The following is a 17,565-nucleotide window of genomic DNA, read 5'->3' as shown; positions in this document are numbered from 1 at the left end:
CACCAACATATATATGTACTCCCTGCAATGCAAAGTTTAAGGGTTTTAGACCTTTTCCGTTCGTTTAACTTTATTGAATACATATTAAATACATCAAACATCAGTTATGACCATAACCAGGCCAGATGAAGTGCAACTATTTTTGGGCACGTTCGCCAGGCTACGGCACAGGCACAGCAGTTTGTACATTAAGTAAACAGACAATATTCTCGACCATAAAGGCCATATCAAACACCCCAACTGGGAAGTCCCGTACAGGGCCACTCGACACCCATTCATTTTTTTAAAATAAGATTACAGTATGTGGTTGAAGAAAATAAATGTATAAGCATTTCCTTATCGACATTCGGCAAGAGCTGTACGTATTTCAATATAAGCGTTTATTGTTTTTGTTTAGCTTATGGTCAATAGCTTCCTTTGAGCTTGGGACAAAATCGTCTCGTCAGCTTTTTATGGCGCTGGTAATGTGATTTCTTGGCGACAGGCGAGGGTCAAATATGGCCTCAATGTTTACTTGACAACCTTGAGGGCGAAAAGAAAGCATAAACAAACAAAATGCAAAATCAAAATAACATACCATTCTCCAGCAGAAACATTCCGCGATCGTACAGTATAATGCTTTCCACTTCAGACATACAATAAACAGCAAATATAAGTATATTTTATAAACAATTTGCATTTAAATGCTCACCCAGGGGCGCCAGCATTAAGCGCACCGTATAAAAGCATACGATGCGACGCCAGTGCAAAAGATCTGCATCGATTTGTTCAGGATTCGCTGCTTGCAGCGAGGCAAAGCGCGTGCCTTCGATGGCCTTTTGAAAGTAGCTCAAATTGAAAAGGAAAATAAATGAATGCATTACATTAAACTCTTTCGAATCTCTACGCAGGTCTTACTCATTGAAAGTCATGCCGGGCGCATGTTTCACATTGCGCAGTGCCGAGTGCCTTAAGTCGGGCAACTGTTCGACAATAATTCGCTCGGCTGCGGCGCGTAGCGAGTGTATCTTGAGGTATTCATATTGTCCAGCTTGAAGGCGATCACTGTACTGTTCCATCGCGTGGCAAGCGATCTCGCGTGCCTCGTAGCTAAGCTGACAGTTGGGATCGTTTTGCAGCCGCGAGCTAAGCGGATAGCCGTGCAGCTCCTTTCGGGGCTGGGTTTGCCGTGTGCTCATTTTCTGGTAACAGCAGCCCACAAAATTCAAGAATTTCGCTTGCTTACAGTTCAAGAACATGCGCATTAGCGTGGCGCCCAAATCACCGCACGGATGCAGTCCAATGATGCCGAATTGGAAATCCGTGTCTGGCAAGTGGAAAGCCTCCCGTATGCTCTCGATAAAATGCACAGGCTTGGTGTCGCTGCTGAGACGCTGGGTTAGATGCACTGGTCGCTTAAAATGGGTCGTTTCGCTGGCCTCCATGTGCTTGGCAGCCGTGCTCTCCAGTTTGGCATCGATTGCCACCGCTTGCTCGTTCAAATCCGGCTGCATTTCAAGGCAGCAAACATTGATGCCATAGCCATAGGCCAGTATGCGGGCCAAGTGTCCTACGCCGGCGCCAAAGTCTACCACGAAGTCAACCGATGTCTGTTGGCAGCTGCGCGCACAAATTGCGGCCATTCTTTTGATTTCATGCGACTTTTTTGGCTTCACACACTTCATAAACATGTGCTTCAGCTTGCGGTGCTCCAGCAGTGGGCAAGGCGGCAGTGAAACCTGTGCATTAACAGCCATTAATATGTCTTACCAAGGTCTATTAGCTTACCAACATCAAGCTGGTTCTTTTGCGTCCTTCTGATGCACAGAGTGCGCAACACCTGGCGCAGCGCTAACAGCTCCAAGGGCCAAAGCACACGTGTTTTAATAGAATCGACGCTTTCGCATTGCAGCAGCTCGCTCAACTTTTCTACCGGCAAGTCTTCCAATTGTCTGCGCCAGCTTAAAGGAAGCTTGCTCCAATGGTCATCCACATAAAAGTCCTGCCGAATAAAAGAGATCTTGTTATATGGTTTTGAAAGAAGCGAAAAGCCTATCTACCAGCACATAGGAATCCAATAACCACTCGTATCTTTTAACTACATCTAAACAGGCGGCAAGTTTGTTGTTAACATCAAGCATGTTGGCCAGCTGTAGCAGTAGGATTTAACAGCTGATTAGGCGCGCACAAAATTATTTAAAAAAAATATTGTATTGTTACTTTTTCTGCGCAAACAGTAAACAACCAGGGGCGCGCATTAGTTATCGTTTTAACAGAGTTTTATCTACATTACCCAACACTGTTTATAATTTAAAGTCGATAAATCAAATCAGAAGTAGTAGTCGAGTTCAGTATTTTCGATAGGTAGATAGAGCTTTCGATGTTTCGTTTTCAACACTAGTAAACAGATTGTCTACCAATAATAAGAGGAAAGAAAAACACGTCGTTCGGGCCTAATTGGCCAGTTAAAACGGAAAGAAAACAATAGAACGCGCAGCAGTTTGTAAGTGCTTCATGAAAAAAAGAGTGAAGTGATGTATTGAACAGTATTTGTGCCTGGCCAGGGCATTTTTCTAATCCCTAAAGGGTGGAGACAGGTATACATACACACACACATATATATTGGCTGTGCCGTTAGCTAAAGCGAAGTGAAAATGCATCTGCATCCAACAAATGGCAATATTTGCGAGCAGATATGAAAGAAAACTACCAATTGACGACACCGAGGCAATAACTTGCGAAATAGCAACAGTTGAGGAGGTCGACGGACATACGGTAAGTGCAGGTGCACATATGAAAATTAACATCGCCCAAAAGAAAAATCAATAATCTGCGACGCCGCTGCCGCTGCCGATTTGTTGATGACGCCGTTTTGCATGATGACGGTGCCTGGCTGTGTCCGTGTGTGTGTGTGTGTGTATGTATAGAAAAAAAGTGTGTTTCTTTGCAGGAATACCTGCTGCGCGTGCAGAGAGGCGATAGCTCCTGGAACGTTCTACGCCGTTACAATGACTTCAATAAGCTGCACAAAAGTCTTCGTATCTCTGGCATTGAATTGCCGCTGCCTGGCAAACGCATCTTTGGTAACATGCGTCCGGACTTCATAGCTGAACGGAAAGAAGCATTACAAGTTTATATAAACACAATACTAATGAATCCCATTTTGGCATCATCGCTGCCAGCCAAGCGCTTCGTTGATCCCGAAAGCTACTCGCAATCATTCCATGGTGAGTTATGCTTAATTGGTAATTAAATGTAACCTTATCATTTTTAACTCAATTGCAGACCATGCAGTGCAACATGCTTTGCTCTGTTTGCGCAACGACACGGTGTGGACGCTGGGCGCCACCATGGGCGCGATAGGTTGGCGGCTACGCAAGCATTACTTTAAGGCGACCACCAAGCCGCCAGAGAAGAGCAGCAACAAGTTGGTCAAGAGCGGCTCACAGAACCAACAGAGCAAGCATTTCGCAGCCGGCAGCAATGGCGGTGCTCACTCAGTATCGATTGATGCGGGCACAGTGGATCCGAATGCGGAAATGGTGGCCGAATGGCTTGAATACGGACCTGACAAGTACGTCGATGATAAGGAAATGAATGGCGTGCTGAAAAGCCTCATGGGCCTGCAGCATCCGCACATTGAGTCCATAGTGCTGGCAGCGAACACCGAAAACGGCTGCTTGATCATCAGAAAGTATGTAAACCTCTTCCTCCTACATATTTATCATGCTAAGCCTGGCCTTTTACAGATTCCATAAGCATGGCACACTCAAGGATGTGCTCTGCATGGCAACGCCAAAGAATCCATTTTTAAGCAAGTACGGCAATCCCAAAGGACGTACAGCTCTGTCCATGAAGCAAGTGGCGACCTATGGCAAGCAAATTTTAGAAACTCTTATATTCTTGCACTCGAAAGGCTATGCTTATGGTAAGTTTAATTTTTGATATAGGGTTACATATTTCTAATTTGATTTTGATTACAGGTCACCTACATTCGGGAAATATTGTCATTGTGGATGACTGTGTCAAGCTGTTGGACGTTGAGAACTATTTGGTGGGTGTGCCGGCGTTTTATCGACCATTTTTCGTGCAGCACAGCAAGATACACACAATTGAGACAGTTGACGTTTACTGTTTCGGTCATGTGCTGTTCGAAATGGCCATGGGCTATCCGCTGCAGGAGTCGGTCGTGCGACAAATAACAGAATGCCCCGAAGCGTTAAGTAAGAACAGCTTAATGTATCCTTTGTTTATAGGGCTAACTAATGGTTTTCTTAACCTGCAGAATCTCTATTGGAGAGCATACTATCGAAGGAAGCATGCAAGGCAGGCCTGCCCACACTGGAGCAACTGCTTGGCCACAGATTCTTTACGCAATATGCAACTGACAGTGGAACCACAGCCGAAAAGCCATACTTCAAGTTGTCCCTGGTAAATTGTATAATTATTTATCTGTAGTCAATTTTCTAAATTCTCGTTTCTTTGCAGAACGCAAAGGAATTGCTTAGGCAGGCGGCCGTTAAGTGCGAGAATCGTTTGCGTGACGAGCAAAAGTCGGTTAAGAACCAAAAGCGTATTGTACGCGTACAGGAGCTGATGAGCTCCGAGGAGGAGAAGCGCAAATCAAAGCAGAAAGCTGTAAGTAGCATTTAAATGTGACTAGTTGTCAAGTAGAAGCTATAGTCGTAGGCTTATCAACACGGTTATTTATTTTATTTCTCTTTTACTTTTGGTAATATTTAGAAGTTAGAGCACAAACAATCGAAGCTTAAGCAACAGGGTTCGCTCCAAGCAAGCAATGGACGCTTGTCGCTGGCGGCCGTGACAGCTGCATCGACCAGCACAGTTACCGCCGGCGGCGGGCTAAGTACGGCAGACTCTTTCAACCGCTCCGACAGCACCCCAGAAGAGCCCCATCTAGCTGGTATTAAATGTGGCTATTTGCTTTTATTTTTCTTTTAACTATGTCCGTGTCACACCTGATCCTAACAATTTGTTGTATGTTAATGTTCACAGCAATCATGCCAGCTGCGCAGCAGTCGCACCAGGTGCTGCCAGCGAGCAGCGCTCCCGTGGAGAGGCAGACATCGACTCCGAACATTGCAACAGAGGACGTTGACGCTGGCGAGGATGAGCCCACGCGCTCAGCATTGCTTGAGTCAATTTGCAAATTCAATCGAGGCTCGCTGCGCAAGGTGCGCTCAAATGATTAGGCGACGCGCAAAGAATTTTACATATTTACATTTTGGACCAAATGTGGCGTTATGAAATAACGGTTCCATCAAATTAAAAGGCAAAACAAAGAACAAATCAATGGAGAATAACCAAAAACAAGAAAACAAATAGATACATTTTTAGATACATATAACAATACATATTGGTAAACTAATGCATCTATTTATTGGCATACTTAAAGAAAAACAATCCAGCAAATAACTATAAGTAACTATATATATATATATATATATATATATATAAACATATATATTTACTAACGAAACCCACTGAATCTGTGTCCACAAAATAACGTATAGAAATGTTTTATGAACTCAAATGATATGTTCGTCTATTTAGTAGCATATATATATATATATCTATGAATCTAAGTTACAAATCACACACGTCTGCGATACGGAGGCGACTAAAGGTCAAGCGTACGCAACTAAAGCTTTACATATACATATACATGACCACTACACGACTGAGACTAACTTTGGTACGAGTATCTTAAATGAAATCACGATTAATAACAAGACAAAAAAAAAAAACAATTTAAAAATTTCCAAAAATTGTTAACTATAAGTCTGCACCAAAATTCGCACGACGATGACGCTCTAAACAAATAATCTACTTATAACTATCATGCATATGTATATGTATTTAATCCATATAATCTGTTCCTTGATGTTGTGCCCCCTCTTTTTTATTGCCGTTACGGTCTAGTATTGAGGACATACAAATGTATTAACTTGGCCAAATGTTGTACTGCTTTGTTTTTATTGGTATACTTTCTCTTGTATTGATATTGATATATTAGATGTTTGAAAGCGTAACAGGCGCATTATTGAATTCAAAAGATATATTTATATATGTATACTCAAACAAAATAATGAACAAACTCATGAAACAGTTGTAATTTGATATTGATGTGTATGTTTGTATTCCTGTCTATGTGTTTTTATGTAACTGACTGTGTATATGTTCAAATATGTGTGTATATATGTATAAGAACATACCAAAACTAATGCGTGTAACGAAAACTATTTGAACAACATACATCCTTGGTGAATACGATACCATTGATATAGTCCTAATGATCCTACAGAATCCAAAAATATGTACGCTCTTGCAGCCTTCCCCTCCTCCCTTAATGGTTCCTAGATGCCCGATAAATCATTGGTTTTACTATACCATTGATATAGTCCTGGTGAACCTAAATATCAAAATTACGTGCAAAATTTGCTCGTAAATGGTCTAGATATGAATATGCATGCTTTTCTTTCAGCCGCCCCACCTCCCTTTTGGTTCCTAGATGACCCATAATATCCTTGATTAATAAAATATCATTGATAGAGTCCTGGGGAACCTATAGTTCCAAATCCCAACAAAATTACCCTTAAAGCATTATCCACATTTAAATTAAGATTTAAAAATTAACGGCCGTTAAATCCCCATTGCACTGTGCCCGGCCGTTGGCTCACATTTTCAAAGCAAAATTCAGCTGAAATACCAGGCGAACAGAAATGCCCAGCAGGTAGCTGCACCGAAAAATTTTTTATTTAACAGTCCACTGTTAACTAACAGTGGCATCAGCTGTTACTTAACAGACCACTGTTAAAAATGGGGCGGTCGATTTTTAACGCCAATTTAGCAAAAATACCAGGCGAACAGAAATGACCAGCAGGTAGCTGCACCGAAATTTTTTTATTTAACAGCCCGCTGTTAATTAAAATGCCACTGTTAACTAACAGCGACCGCTGCTGTTAGTTAACATACCACTGTTAAAAATGGGGCGGTCGGTTTTTGACGCAAATTTAGCAAAAATACCAGGCGAACAGAAATGACCAGCAGGTAGCTGCACTAAAATTATTCGTGAGTGGAAAAATGCATTGCATACCCAAACGGGGCGCGTGGTCGAGCAGCTCGCTGGGTGCCTAAATTTCAACGAAAATTCGGCTGAAGTACCAGGCGAACAGAAATGAGCAGCAGGTAGCTGCACTAAAATTTTTCGTGAATGAAAAATTCCATTGCATAGCCACAAGGTGCAGCTGGGTAAAATGGGTACTGAAAGCATAAAACATACATATTTCGGGACCGTTTCCGTGCACATTTCGCAGGGATTCGGTGCTCTAGGTTCACAAGGACTATATCAATGGTATGGTATAACCAAGGATATGTGGGTCAACTAGGTACCGTCGAGGGGGAGGGGTCTATTGCTGAGAGGGCGGCTGAAAGATAAAGCATTCATATTTTTTGACCATTTCGGTCATGTAGGTTCACCAGGACGATATCTTTGGTATGATAAAACCAAGAATATGTGGGTCATCTAGGAACCATCTGTTTTGATTGTTCGCCAGGACTATATCTATGGCACAGTGTAACCAAGGATAATGTTGGTCAACTAGGAACCATTTGTTCTCTTTTACATTTGATTTTCTTACTTCGCAAATAAATAAACATGTTTCTTATAATTTCAATAATTCTTAAACCATAGTTCTACTTAATTGTAGGCTGTTTTATTAGATGTTCTTTTTCATATTGGTGAATAAGACGTTATGCTAACATATATAAACTAATCTCGGCTGGGTTTCTGCTGCTTTTACGCCTGATTCCGTGGTAATCCAGTTCTTCTGTTGTATCTAGTGTCTAGATATATCGCTCTTGATGTGTTTGGTAGCTGAGTTGCTTTCCTGCTGCCTCTACATTTCGAAGCTTCAAGTTTAGCTGGGCCTTTTTATCCTGGAATGCTGATAAAAAGAAAAAAGCATCGTGTCCTTTAAAATAAATACGAATCTTAAGGTAGATTTACCTGCATTTGGTTGGGTGGCAGCTGGCAAGGTCAGTTAACCGAGACGTGCCCGGTTAATGTGTGTCAATTATCGATTCAACATTTGGGCCCGGGCCGGGCCATTGCCAAGGCGACAGAGCCATGGAGGGCACCTTGTCATGCTGTAAATGGAATAATATAATAATCATTTGCGGTTTTATGGCAAGCCGCGACGTACTCGAGACATCGGAAATTGTAATTGAACACGTGACGGCAAATGGCCAGCGCGGCGCAAAACTGGTCGGGCTTGGTAACGCTTTGTCTGGGCCAGGAACGCGAGAAGGTACTTCGATTGATTTTGTGCTTACTTGGTTCGCACGACAATATGTGCGCCTAATGAACGGGAATGCTTCGAGCATGGGTAGAATTACAAAAATTTGTCCAAGTCACGCATATGGGCGATAGCTGGGCGAGGGGCGGATGGTGCCAGAGCGAATCCCCTGGAGTTAGTGCCAGTTAGTCGCATGTAATGTAATAGATTCTGTTTCGACACTTTCGTTTTGTCACCATGCAGAGGCAGACGAGCAGCCAGCGCACATCCCTGACCAAGTGCAATGTGGCCGCAGCATTGGACGCGTCGTCAAAGGTGAGTGTTGCACAGGTCAGATAATGTGCCCCGACGGATTATGTTCCTATCCTCTTGTCCTGTGTGCCAGGCGACTATGCGCTATATGCCCAGCTATCGGCTGGAGCCAAAGAATCCCCTGAACAAGGACCGCTTGGAGCTGACCATGCGCACCATCATGAACAAGAACTATAACGAGGATTATCTGTTCCATCCGCGACAGTCCTATCATCTGGCTGCCCAGGTCAGCGAAGAGATAAAGAACAGCATCAAACTGTTGAATTTCGACAGGTGGGCTACAGATCCTCCTTACTGAATTGCCCTAAACCTTTGCCTTGTGCCTGCCCAGATATCGTTACGTTGTGCTGGTGACCGTTGGCGAGCTGCTAATGCAGGGCCTCTGCTCCATGGTGAACTTCCTGTGGGATGCCGACAAAGATGGCTTTGTCACCTACACGATCGAGACGCCCAAATTTGTGGCTGTCTGCACGATATTCTATTTGTACTACGATTGAGTGTGTAGGGGATCTAAAACCAGAAAAAATAAATATATAAGAACGAATTTTAAGCAAGAAAAAAGAAGTGGCATAATAATGAAAAAGGAAAAGAATTACACAAAGTGCTTACAAAACATAAAAACAGCTTCAACTGGATTTCCCAGCGCTTTGCAGCCCGCCTGTCCGGGGGGGGATTTGGTAAAAAGATCTATGGATTATATTTCCTGTGCTTTTCGAATTGTCACTAATTCACTTTTTGGCACAATTTCGTTGAGAACACTTGCAAATTAAATCAATATGCCACACACACACACACACGCACACAGATTAAAAGTCGAGTTTCCGTTTGTTCATATTTATTTGAATATCGTTTAAATGTATATATAATAGATATATAATATGGTGAAGCATAATTTAATTAACTGGACGACGTCTGCACAAAAACCAATTAATTGTATAATTTAATTTATGTAGTAATTCCAATAGATTGTGGACATATGATAAATCGGTTAAGGAAGTCTCATAATATATTTATGTATTATATAGGCCACACACATGCACACATATACACGCACACTTTTGTCGCTCCAGATCATAATTCGTAAAACTATATGCATAGATATATATATATATATATATAATTTTATCTGTTGGACACTTCAACTGACACAAACATTGGGCATACAACATGGGTATGCCTGGATTTATTATATAGCATTATAGATCATATATAGATATCGATATACACCATATATAGGACACAGAACTTGTTGTTGGAGAGCGCAACCATAAGAAAACCAATGTAACATTTGCAAAACCCATTTCAACAATCAAAACATTTTGAAACAAATGCTACACGACGTTCTCTTTTTGCTAGCTGGAACAGAAAACAATACCAAAAACTCGGGAACAGCTCACAATGCACACACATTGATATCTCGGGAGTCGGTGGCCCAGATCAGAGACACTTTAACAAACGCACAAAGTACCTGAATCCTGAATCCTTGGGCGGGCAACGGAACAGAACGGAACTCAGATTTTGAATATATGCGTATTTTCATTTTTAGATCACTTTCGGCCCACAAACAAATATATATAAATATATCGTGTATATAAATTTAAATGGATATTACTAGTGGGGCCCCACCCCTAGTTAACATTCAAGCACTTCTTTTGCACTATTTTTGTTCACGACAATCAAAACATTTTGGATAAAACTCTCAGAACCAAAAAATGACAAACTCTCAAAACTGATTCGAACTATTATAACACAATATGCAGTAAAATAAGTTAACACAAAAACTGATGTACATATTTTTTCCATTTTGTTTAAACTTTTTGTTGTTGTTGTTTTTTGTTGATTTTTTTTTTTTTTTTGCACTAGTTGCACATTCGAAAAGATATTGTATACAAAGCTTTTGTTTTGTTTGGTTTTTGGTTTAGGTTTTTGTTGTTGTTGTTTTTTTTCTTTCTTTTTTTAGTGTGGGATGAGGAAATTTTTACACTGTTTGTAAAAATAATTGAAAATCAAATATACAATTAATAGTTATTAAATATTGAAAACTTTTGGCACAATTGTAATTAAAAAAATTGTTTTTCATTTTTGTTTTTGAACTGTAGAAACTTTTACACTCTCACTACACAGGAAAACAGAATGTGTATGAAAAAAAAAAAATAAACCATAAATAAGGTCGATTGATTGATTGATTAACAGATTGATTGAGTTGTCTGCAAAAAGAACAATAATAATTGGATTAATACAGATTCTGCAAAACTCAGCATATATATATATATGTATATATATAGAGTATCATATGTGTGTGTGTGCGTGTGTCTTCTTCTTCTGCTTCTTCTTCTGGGAGCAGGAGCTGTTGTCACAGGTAACTCCAATTGTCTATTGATTGAACTATGCTTCTACCAATACACATACATGCGCATATGTATATGTGTATTTGTATTTGTTATTCTGGAGAGGGTCTTGTGTAAGTCTACGACATCTAAATTACGTGTCCACAGAACTCGTCTGGGTTGGGGGTCCTGCATTTGTTGTTCTACTTCACCGATCACTGTGAGCAGCAGGAGCAGCTCTCTGCACAGCTTGTCCATTGTTTAGGCGGTGCCGCCACGCACAACCACAATGACCAGATGATCCTCCTTCAGGCCCTCTTCGGTGAGGCTGTGGCAGGTGCGCTTTAACAGATCCGTGGAGAAGTCGCACGGCGGGAATGCGTATAGCACGCCCGTGGCCTCTGTCTCCTTGTTTAGCAACGAGATGACGCCAGCCGCTTCCTTTTGCTTCAAGTAGGAGACGAGATTGCGTAACGGACGCGTCTGCACGCTGGCATCATCGCAATCGGTGTCCACCGTCGAGCCAGCCAGGCCCATGAATATGGCATGCGATGACGAGGATGCTATGCGCTTTTGTACATCTTCCAGCTTTGGTGGATCGAGGCGCAATCTCTGAGTTATGCGCAAATTGTGCTTGCCCTCCTCGTCGCGCATCAGCGACTCGACAATATCTGTATCGCCGTCTGTCAAATGAAATTTGGCCGGGAACAAGGAACTCTTCAGTATGAGTGCACCCGTCCAAATAGTGCTGCACTTGCGGGCCACCTCTGGGACTGTCGCCGCCGAGCCGAGTGCGTCATTGCGCCGCGTTGAAGTATCTGAATCTGAGCCAGGTGAGCGTGCACGCTTTAGTGGAGATCGGGAGCGCGAACGTTCAACACCAGGTTCCCGTGAACCGGAACGCGCCCGATCGTAAGACTCTCCAGGCGGACGACGCCATTCATCATCAGCACCACCCGGTGGCGGCACAGAAGACACGCCACCCAGGGCACTGGGATGCGGCGGTCTGTGTACATCGTTATGATAGTGATACATGCCGCGTCCACGGCCGCGATAGCCGCCACCACGTCCACGATAGCCACCACGAGGCAGATATGGTGAGTAACCACCACGTGGAGGATACACAGCCGCCTCCTCATAATAGGGATCATACTCCGGCCGTCTATACTCTATGGCGCTCTCGTCATACGACGGCTTTGAGGTCTTAAATGGTGCCACCGGGGTAGCACCAGGCAGCTCCGCGAAATCTGTACGTAGCCTACGCTCCGGTCCGCCTAGTGGAAAGCCGCGCATCTCCTTGACTGCCGCCGTTGCGGCCTCAACTGTTTCGTATTGTATATATGCGTAGGGTTCACCCTTCTGGTATTCGATCTTCTTGATGGCACCGAACCGATCAAATTCACGCTCGAGCTGTGTAACCGAAGTCCAGGCGCCAAGTCCGCCGATCCACATGCGTGTCGCCGGTGTAACCTTGCCGTAGCCAATCTTACACTGGAACTTGCCAATGTACTGGCCGGATAGCTCGATTTTGGCGCGATGAGCCATGTCAAGGTTCTGATAGCGCACAAAAGCAAACGCGTTGCCCGTGCCAGGAGGCGGCCTCTTTATATCAATGTCATCGACTACGCCATATTTTCCGAAAATACGGCGTAGCTCATCATCGGCAATAGTCACTTCCAGGTTGCCAGCAAAGAGCGTACGCGTGGAGAGTGGATCATCTTCTGGCTGCACATGGTGTAAATAATTGGGAAATTTATCCTTTTTGCTTTCTGGCTTCTCGTACGGCACGTGAGGCCGCGGGGCCATCGGACGCATCGGTGCATATTGATGTGGCGGTGGATGGCCATGTAGATGATGGGGATGGGCATGGGGATGACCACGATGCATTGGAGGGCCGCGGGGCGGGTGTGGATACTCATGGTGCATGGGTCGATATTCACGTGGGTGCACAGCATGCGGATGAATAGGCGGACCATAACGGTCATACGGATCAATTGGCGGCCGACGATGATCCAACGGAACGCCGGGTCCCATGGGCGAGCGCGAATAGTGATAACGTTCATAATCCGGTGGCGACATAGAGTGACGAGGTCTATAAATTCAACGCCCAAGCATAAATACCCAACCTCGAGATAAGTATTATAGTCGACTCTACATACCTGTATTCCGGCCGTGTCGTTGACTTATAAACAGGCTCCACAATTGCCATTTTATCATAGATTATCAGGCGAGGCTTGTGATGTTTGGCCTCGCGCGCATCCTCGGGCGTGCGAAAGCAAACATAGGCGACACGTTCGTCCAGATCGTGTGCAAGGCGCACACTGAAATCCCCAAATTTCTTGTACTCGCGATAGAGCGTTTCCTCAATGAACTCGTCCGGCGCTTTTGGCGGCAGCGCGCTCACACAGAGAACTTTGTAGCCGGCGGGACGCTCTGCAGCGGGTGGACCGCGCATGTAGGGCTCACGGTGCGGTGAACCATAGCGACCACGGGGGCTTGGCGAGCGGTCCAAACGTCGCCTCATGCGCTCCGGTGACATGCGCTCGGGAGAATCGCCCGGCACCCCACCGCCATTATCGTAGCCACGACCCATGCTGCGCGAGTTTCTTACTAAATTTCCTCTGCCTGGTGAGCGGGAAGCGCTACGTTTCATATTGTGGATTTTGACAGTTATTCGATCAAGTTCAGCTCCTTCTCTATGAATACTCATGAGCAGGAGCGGAAGCGGTTAATTGTGCCTTAGTCTTTTTCTTGTGACGAAGTCTGTGAATAAAGTTTATACACAATTATTTGTAAATTTGTAAGCAATAAATGTTGCGCTGTTATTTTTATGCATACATACAAGGAATTGCAGCTGCAAATATGCGTACTCATTAACATACGCTAAGTGAAATTAAAAGAAAAAGTGCACGCAATGAAAAGAAAATGGCGGCGAGACTGGCGTCGACGGGACAGGTAATATAATAAGTAAAGTTCAAGACAAATCTCATGCATTTACATAATTTAAACACACTCTTCGTGCTTACTCACTTACCACCAACTTTATGTACGTTTTTAATGTACTAAAGTTTTATTTTAGTTTCTTTTTATGCAGTGGCACTGAGAATTCCAACTTTCTGCGGTTCGCAATTTATGTATTCGACGAAAAAAAGTGTGGTGACAAGATGATGCAGCAAATATATCGATATTTCCAGATTATTCGCAATATCGATAGCCTTTATTTTTAAATAATTTTTGTTACGTTTAAATAACAATATTTATATATATTGAGATTATCTTGGGTCACAACTGCATAATATGGCAATATTTAATTCTTTTTTTTGTGATATTCTTTAATCTTTTTTATATATCGACGATACCACAAAATCAAGCTATTGTGAATTAAATATCTAATTCCGATGTATCGATGCAATTTGCAACTAAGTACAAATGCAAGCGGGCCGGGCCGGCAACATTTGCTACAGGTCATTAAATTGTAATAAACACTGCTAACACATATGTCGAAAATTCCGGATAAGGATTAGTCAAAACGGATCAAATGGTTAAATTGCTGCCACTAACAGCTGCATTTTAAAATGGCTGGCGTTTAAAATAAATTCCGAATCAAAGCTAACGGACAAGACGCATGTTGGAAAGCTAAGATATGTAGCTCATGAATTTTTGGAATTTATAGCTGAATACCAAGAGGCAGCTGCAGGTAGCTAAATAATTACCTGAAGTATTTAGCGCGCATTTATAGCGGCAATAAACTGCATTTACCAGCGAATTATTGTGCCCAACAGCTGTCTGCCTGGACAAACATAGATGTGTGTATGTATGTATGTATGTATGCATGTATATATGCATGTGTGTGCATGTGCCCATGTGTGTTATTAACCCGCACTCGCTCTTGTGCTCTTTATAGCTCTCGCTCACGCTGTTGTATATATATGTGGGCATATATGTACTAAACAGTTGACGATAACAAAACACAAGGTTCTCCCAAATGGAAATACATAGAATTTTGCATACGCTTAAATGGCAATTGCGCCTGCGTCTACTAGTCATTCCACTTTTAACAATGACTGCGTGTGGTGCTAATACTGAAAGCGTCTCGGACAACACTTGCGGCGTAGTGGGTGCGGGGAAAGATCAGGCACGTTACGATCACTACCGCATTTATAATGTCCAGTTTGATAACGAGGAGCAGATCGCACTGTTCCAGCAACTGGAGAAGGAGAGCGACAGCCTCACATTCATTGGCCACGCACGCGAAATCGGCCAAAAGCTATCCATATTGGTCGCTGCTCATCGCGTAGCGGACTTTGCGGATCTGCTGGAGACATACAAGCTGCAGCATCGTGTTTTGGTATGCGCTTTGATTTACTCACATAAGTGGTTCCATTATCTAATCTGTTATTTGCAGACGTATAATTTCCAGGAAAAAATTGATCGCAATATGCGTGAAGTTTTGCCGGAGCATATCGATGCATCCAAGTACGACTGGCAGCATTTCTTTCACCTAAAGACCATTTACGATTGGATGGATCGCATGGCTGCCAAATATCCGGATCAACTGAGCGTGCTGAACCTAGGCAGCAGCACGCAGGGAAACGACATTAAGGGCGTCAAAGTGGGCAATAATCCTGCAAATAAAGCTATTTTCATTGAGAGTGGTATTCATGCACGCGAGTGGATCGCTCCAGCCACAGCGACTTATATAATCAATGAGCTATTGAACTCGACGGATGAGCGTGTCCAGAAGCTGGCCAAGAACTACAATTGGTTTGTGTTTCCATGCGTTAATCCTGACGGCTACAAATACACATTTGAGCACGATCGCATGTGGCGCAAGAATCGCCAGTTGTTTGGCACCTGTCGTGGCGTGGACTTGAATAGAAACTATCCCGATCATTGGAACTCGACCGGTTCTAGCAGCGATCCCACGCGTTATGATTTTGCTGGGCCCAGCGCCGCCAGCGAACTGGAGACGCAGCGACTGATTGAGTTCATACGCGAAAATGTGGAGAAGGAACAAATCAAGACTTACATTGCCCTACACTCGTACTCACAGATGCTCATGTTTCCCTATGGCTACACCAAGGAGCACGTATCCAATTACGACGATCTGCAAGAATTTGGAAAGAAGGCATCGGCGGCCATCAAGGCTGAAAGTGGGCGGGACTACGTAAGCGGGAATCTGTACGAGACTATCTACCCTTCAAGCGGTGGCAGCATGGACTGGGCTCATGCCGAGGCCGGTATACCAATAGCATACACATTTGAGCTGCGCGGGCCACCCGACAGCCAGGACCTATTCATTCTGCCAGCTGTGGAGATACAGCCGACGGCCAGTGAAGCCTTTACAGCGATTCGTACAATTGTCGAGGCCGCAGCCGAAAAGGGATACTACAAGTGAATTTTCTCCTTGATAATGTTAAACTGATGATATTCTTAAAGAACTTGACGTATAACGATGTAGATTACTAAGTACATTTTGTTTTGACAAGCGATATAATCTTAAATAAACTCAAATGTTTTACTGTTTTGTGACTTTACAGAACTGAAAGATAAAAAATTCGTTTTGCTTGCATATGTATATATGTTTATATTAGATATCCATACCATGCGGCTTTTGCGGTTGATAAACGTTAAAGAAACGCGCCTATAGCCATAAGAATATATTTAACTAAATAAATATGAAAGAACAAAAATATTGAGATGACAACAAAAACTATTTTAAAAAGTCTGAGCTAACGGTGTTTTTTCGAGTATCCTTAAAAGTTCACGATAATAAATAAATATTTATCGGTGTTATCGTATTTGGGAAAGCTCGATTATTATTTTGTAAAATCGAAATTGGTTCTTTGGTATTTTTCTTATATTATAATCAGTGTATTTTTCACGTTGACCGCTCGCGGTCACACTGTACACATCCCTATAGGTCTCGGCAGAAACATATAGATTTTTTTTATTAAACACTCACTCAATTAAACAACAAAAAGACGCCGAAGTAGTTACGTTTTTTATTGCTGTAACGTAGAATAAGACGCATCTCTTTGTTTGCAACGTGTACGTGTAGGGTAAGCCCGAGCAAGCCAAAAGTGAAAGTCCCAGAAAAAGTACAAAAAGAGAGATAGAGTGACAGAGAGTGAGAGAGAAAGAGAGAGCGAGAACGGTGAAAAGAGTCAGAGTCTGGGTGAGAGAAAAACGATTTTTTCAGAGAACAACGCGGATTTTCGTATTTGCTGTGGACAGGGGAACGTGTGTGAATTGAGCAGAACCTGGTGAGTACATTTTCTGCCTGTTTGCAATTGGTATTTTTGTATTTTGTTGTATTTGCATTTTCAATTGAAGCCGAAAATAATTTGAAAGCAGAAGCAAAAGCGAAACGAAACTAAACTAAACTAAACGCAACGCAACGGCGCCAAGCGATAACAAATCGAGGCAAGCGAAAATAATAATAACAACTACAACCACAACTACAACATTAACAACAACAACAACAACAGCAACAGCAACAATAGAAAATAACGAGAACAGTCAGCGCGCTGCCGAAGACCGTCAAAATTCTCAGCCACAGCCAGCACACACCACCTTACAGCACCTGCACCCTATTAGCTGCCACCACGCTCCACAAACAGCCAGCC

General features: G+C 43.0%; 5 protein-coding genes across 10 annotated transcripts; 3 read left to right on the top strand and 2 right to left on the bottom strand.

Annotated features, from left to right (window-relative positions):
- Nucleotides 1-52: 52 nt before the first annotated feature.
- Nucleotides 53-2,318, bottom strand: LOC6625055 (methyltransferase-like protein 25B). 2 transcript variants are annotated; one of them, XM_002050553.4, is made up of 7 exons: nt 2,200-2,318; nt 2,040-2,129; nt 1,772-1,981; nt 898-1,718; nt 692-828; nt 578-625; nt 53-522 (listed from the first exon to the last, which is right to left on the bottom strand). In XM_002050553.4, exons 2-7 carry the CDS (start codon nt 2,118-2,120, stop codon nt 443-445), a joined length of 1,377 nt encoding a protein of 458 aa, XP_002050589.2. In that variant the 5' UTR covers nt 2,121-2,129; nt 2,200-2,318; the 3' UTR covers nt 53-442. The 2 variants fall into 2 exon arrangements, with proteins under 2 accessions (XP_002050589.2, XP_015029134.1); XM_015173648.3 differs by lacking the exons at nt 2,040-2,129; nt 2,200-2,318 and having other exon boundaries at nt 1,768-1,903.
- A 5-nt stretch (nt 2,319-2,323) lies between these two features.
- Nucleotides 2,324-7,670, top strand: LOC6625056 (PX domain-containing protein kinase-like protein). 3 transcript variants are annotated; one of them, XM_070209888.1, is made up of 10 exons: nt 2,324-2,482; nt 2,544-2,754; nt 2,915-3,206; nt 3,265-3,673; nt 3,729-3,907; nt 3,963-4,202; nt 4,265-4,410; nt 4,468-4,617; nt 4,723-4,912; nt 4,996-7,670. In XM_070209888.1, the coding sequence occupies exons 2-10, from the start codon at nt 2,653-2,655 to the stop codon at nt 5,190-5,192; spliced, it is 1,905 nt and encodes a 634-aa protein (XP_070065989.1). In that variant the 5' UTR covers nt 2,324-2,482; nt 2,544-2,652; the 3' UTR covers nt 5,193-7,670. The 3 variants fall into 3 exon arrangements, with proteins under 3 accessions (XP_070065989.1, XP_032292232.1, XP_070065990.1); XM_032436341.2 differs by having other exon boundaries at nt 2,325-2,482; nt 2,930-3,206; XM_070209889.1 differs by having other exon boundaries at nt 2,325-2,482; nt 4,723-4,903.
- An 864-nt stretch (nt 7,671-8,534) lies between these two features.
- Nucleotides 8,535-9,172, top strand: LOC6625057 (dynein light chain Tctex-type protein 2). Its single transcript, XM_070210602.1, has 3 exons — nt 8,535-8,612; nt 8,683-8,882; nt 8,941-9,172. Exons 1-3 carry the CDS (start codon nt 8,535-8,537, stop codon nt 9,104-9,106), a joined length of 444 nt encoding a protein of 147 aa, XP_070066703.1. The 3' UTR covers nt 9,107-9,172.
- A 255-nt stretch (nt 9,173-9,427) lies between these two features.
- nito (RNA-binding protein spenito) lies at nt 9,428-14,116 on the bottom strand. Of its 2 annotated transcripts, none has more exons than XM_002050556.4 (3): nt 13,971-14,116; nt 13,096-13,699; nt 9,428-13,028 (listed from the first exon to the last, which is right to left on the bottom strand). In XM_002050556.4, the coding sequence occupies exons 2-3, from the start codon at nt 13,644-13,646 to the stop codon at nt 11,198-11,200; spliced, it is 2,382 nt and encodes a 793-aa protein (XP_002050592.1). In that variant the 5' UTR covers nt 13,647-13,699; nt 13,971-14,116; the 3' UTR covers nt 9,428-11,197. The 2 variants fall into 2 exon arrangements, with proteins under 2 accessions (XP_002050592.1, XP_032292231.1); XM_032436340.2 differs by having other exon boundaries at nt 13,967-14,088.
- A 746-nt stretch (nt 14,117-14,862) lies between these two features.
- LOC6625812 (zinc carboxypeptidase) lies at nt 14,863-17,498 on the top strand. Of its 2 annotated transcripts, XM_002050558.4 has the most exons (4): nt 14,863-15,284; nt 15,342-17,202; nt 17,273-17,362; nt 17,428-17,498. In XM_002050558.4, exons 1-2 carry the CDS (start codon nt 14,922-14,924, stop codon nt 16,332-16,334), a joined length of 1,356 nt encoding a protein of 451 aa, XP_002050594.2. In that variant the 5' UTR covers nt 14,863-14,921; the 3' UTR covers nt 16,335-17,202; nt 17,273-17,362; nt 17,428-17,498. The 2 variants fall into 2 exon arrangements, with proteins under 2 accessions (XP_002050594.2, XP_070065991.1); XM_070209890.1 differs by having other exon boundaries at nt 17,273-17,498.
- Nucleotides 17,499-17,565: the final 67 nt, after the last annotated feature.

This window comes from Drosophila virilis, chromosome 5, assembly GCF_030788295.1.
Source record: "Drosophila virilis strain 15010-1051.87 chromosome 5, Dvir_AGI_RSII-ME, whole genome shotgun sequence".
NCBI lineage: Eukaryota > Metazoa > Arthropoda > Insecta > Diptera > Drosophilidae > Drosophila > Drosophila virilis.
Note: the sequence above shows the minus strand (reverse complement) of the source record. Positions and strands in the feature narration are given on the sequence as shown.

Bases quoted from the DNA above. Each gene is read 5' to 3' on its own strand.
- LOC6625055 (XM_002050553.4), bottom strand. From the start codon at position 2,120: ATGCTTGATGTTAACAACAAACTTGCCGCCTGTTTAGATGTAGTTAAA. The intron at 626-691 runs GTGAGCATTTAA...GTATGTCTGAAG, and splicing joins CTTAATGCTGGCGCCCCTGG to TGGAAAGCATTATACTGTAC. The intron at 523-577 runs GTATGTTATTTT...TTCGCCCTCAAG, and splicing joins AATGTTTCTGCTGGAGAATG to GTTGTCAAGTAAACATTGAG.
- LOC6625056 (XM_070209888.1), top strand. From the start codon at position 2,653: ATGGCAATATTTGCGAGCAGATATGAAAGAAAACTACCAATTGACGAC. The intron at 2,755-2,914 runs GTAAGTGCAGGT...ATAGAAAAAAAG, and splicing joins AGGAGGTCGACGGACATACG to TGTGTTTCTTTGCAGGAATA. The intron at 4,203-4,264 runs GTAAGAACAGCT...CTTAACCTGCAG, and splicing joins AGAATGCCCCGAAGCGTTAA to AATCTCTATTGGAGAGCATA.
- LOC6625057 (XM_070210602.1), top strand. From the start codon at position 8,535: ATGCAGAGGCAGACGAGCAGCCAGCGCACATCCCTGACCAAGTGCAAT. The intron at 8,613-8,682 runs GTGAGTGTTGCA...CCTGTGTGCCAG, and splicing joins CATTGGACGCGTCGTCAAAG to GCGACTATGCGCTATATGCC. The intron at 8,883-8,940 runs GTGGGCTACAGA...GTGCCTGCCCAG, and splicing joins AAACTGTTGAATTTCGACAG to ATATCGTTACGTTGTGCTGG.
- nito (XM_002050556.4), bottom strand. From the start codon at position 13,646: ATGAGTATTCATAGAGAAGGAGCTGAACTTGATCGAATAACTGTCAAA. The intron at 13,029-13,095 runs GTATGTAGAGTC...TTGAATTTATAG, and splicing joins ACGACACGGCCGGAATACAG to ACCTCGTCACTCTATGTCGC.
- LOC6625812 (XM_002050558.4), top strand. From the start codon at position 14,922: ATGGAAATACATAGAATTTTGCATACGCTTAAATGGCAATTGCGCCTG. The intron at 15,285-15,341 runs GTATGCGCTTTG...TGTTATTTGCAG, and splicing joins AGCTGCAGCATCGTGTTTTG to ACGTATAATTTCCAGGAAAA.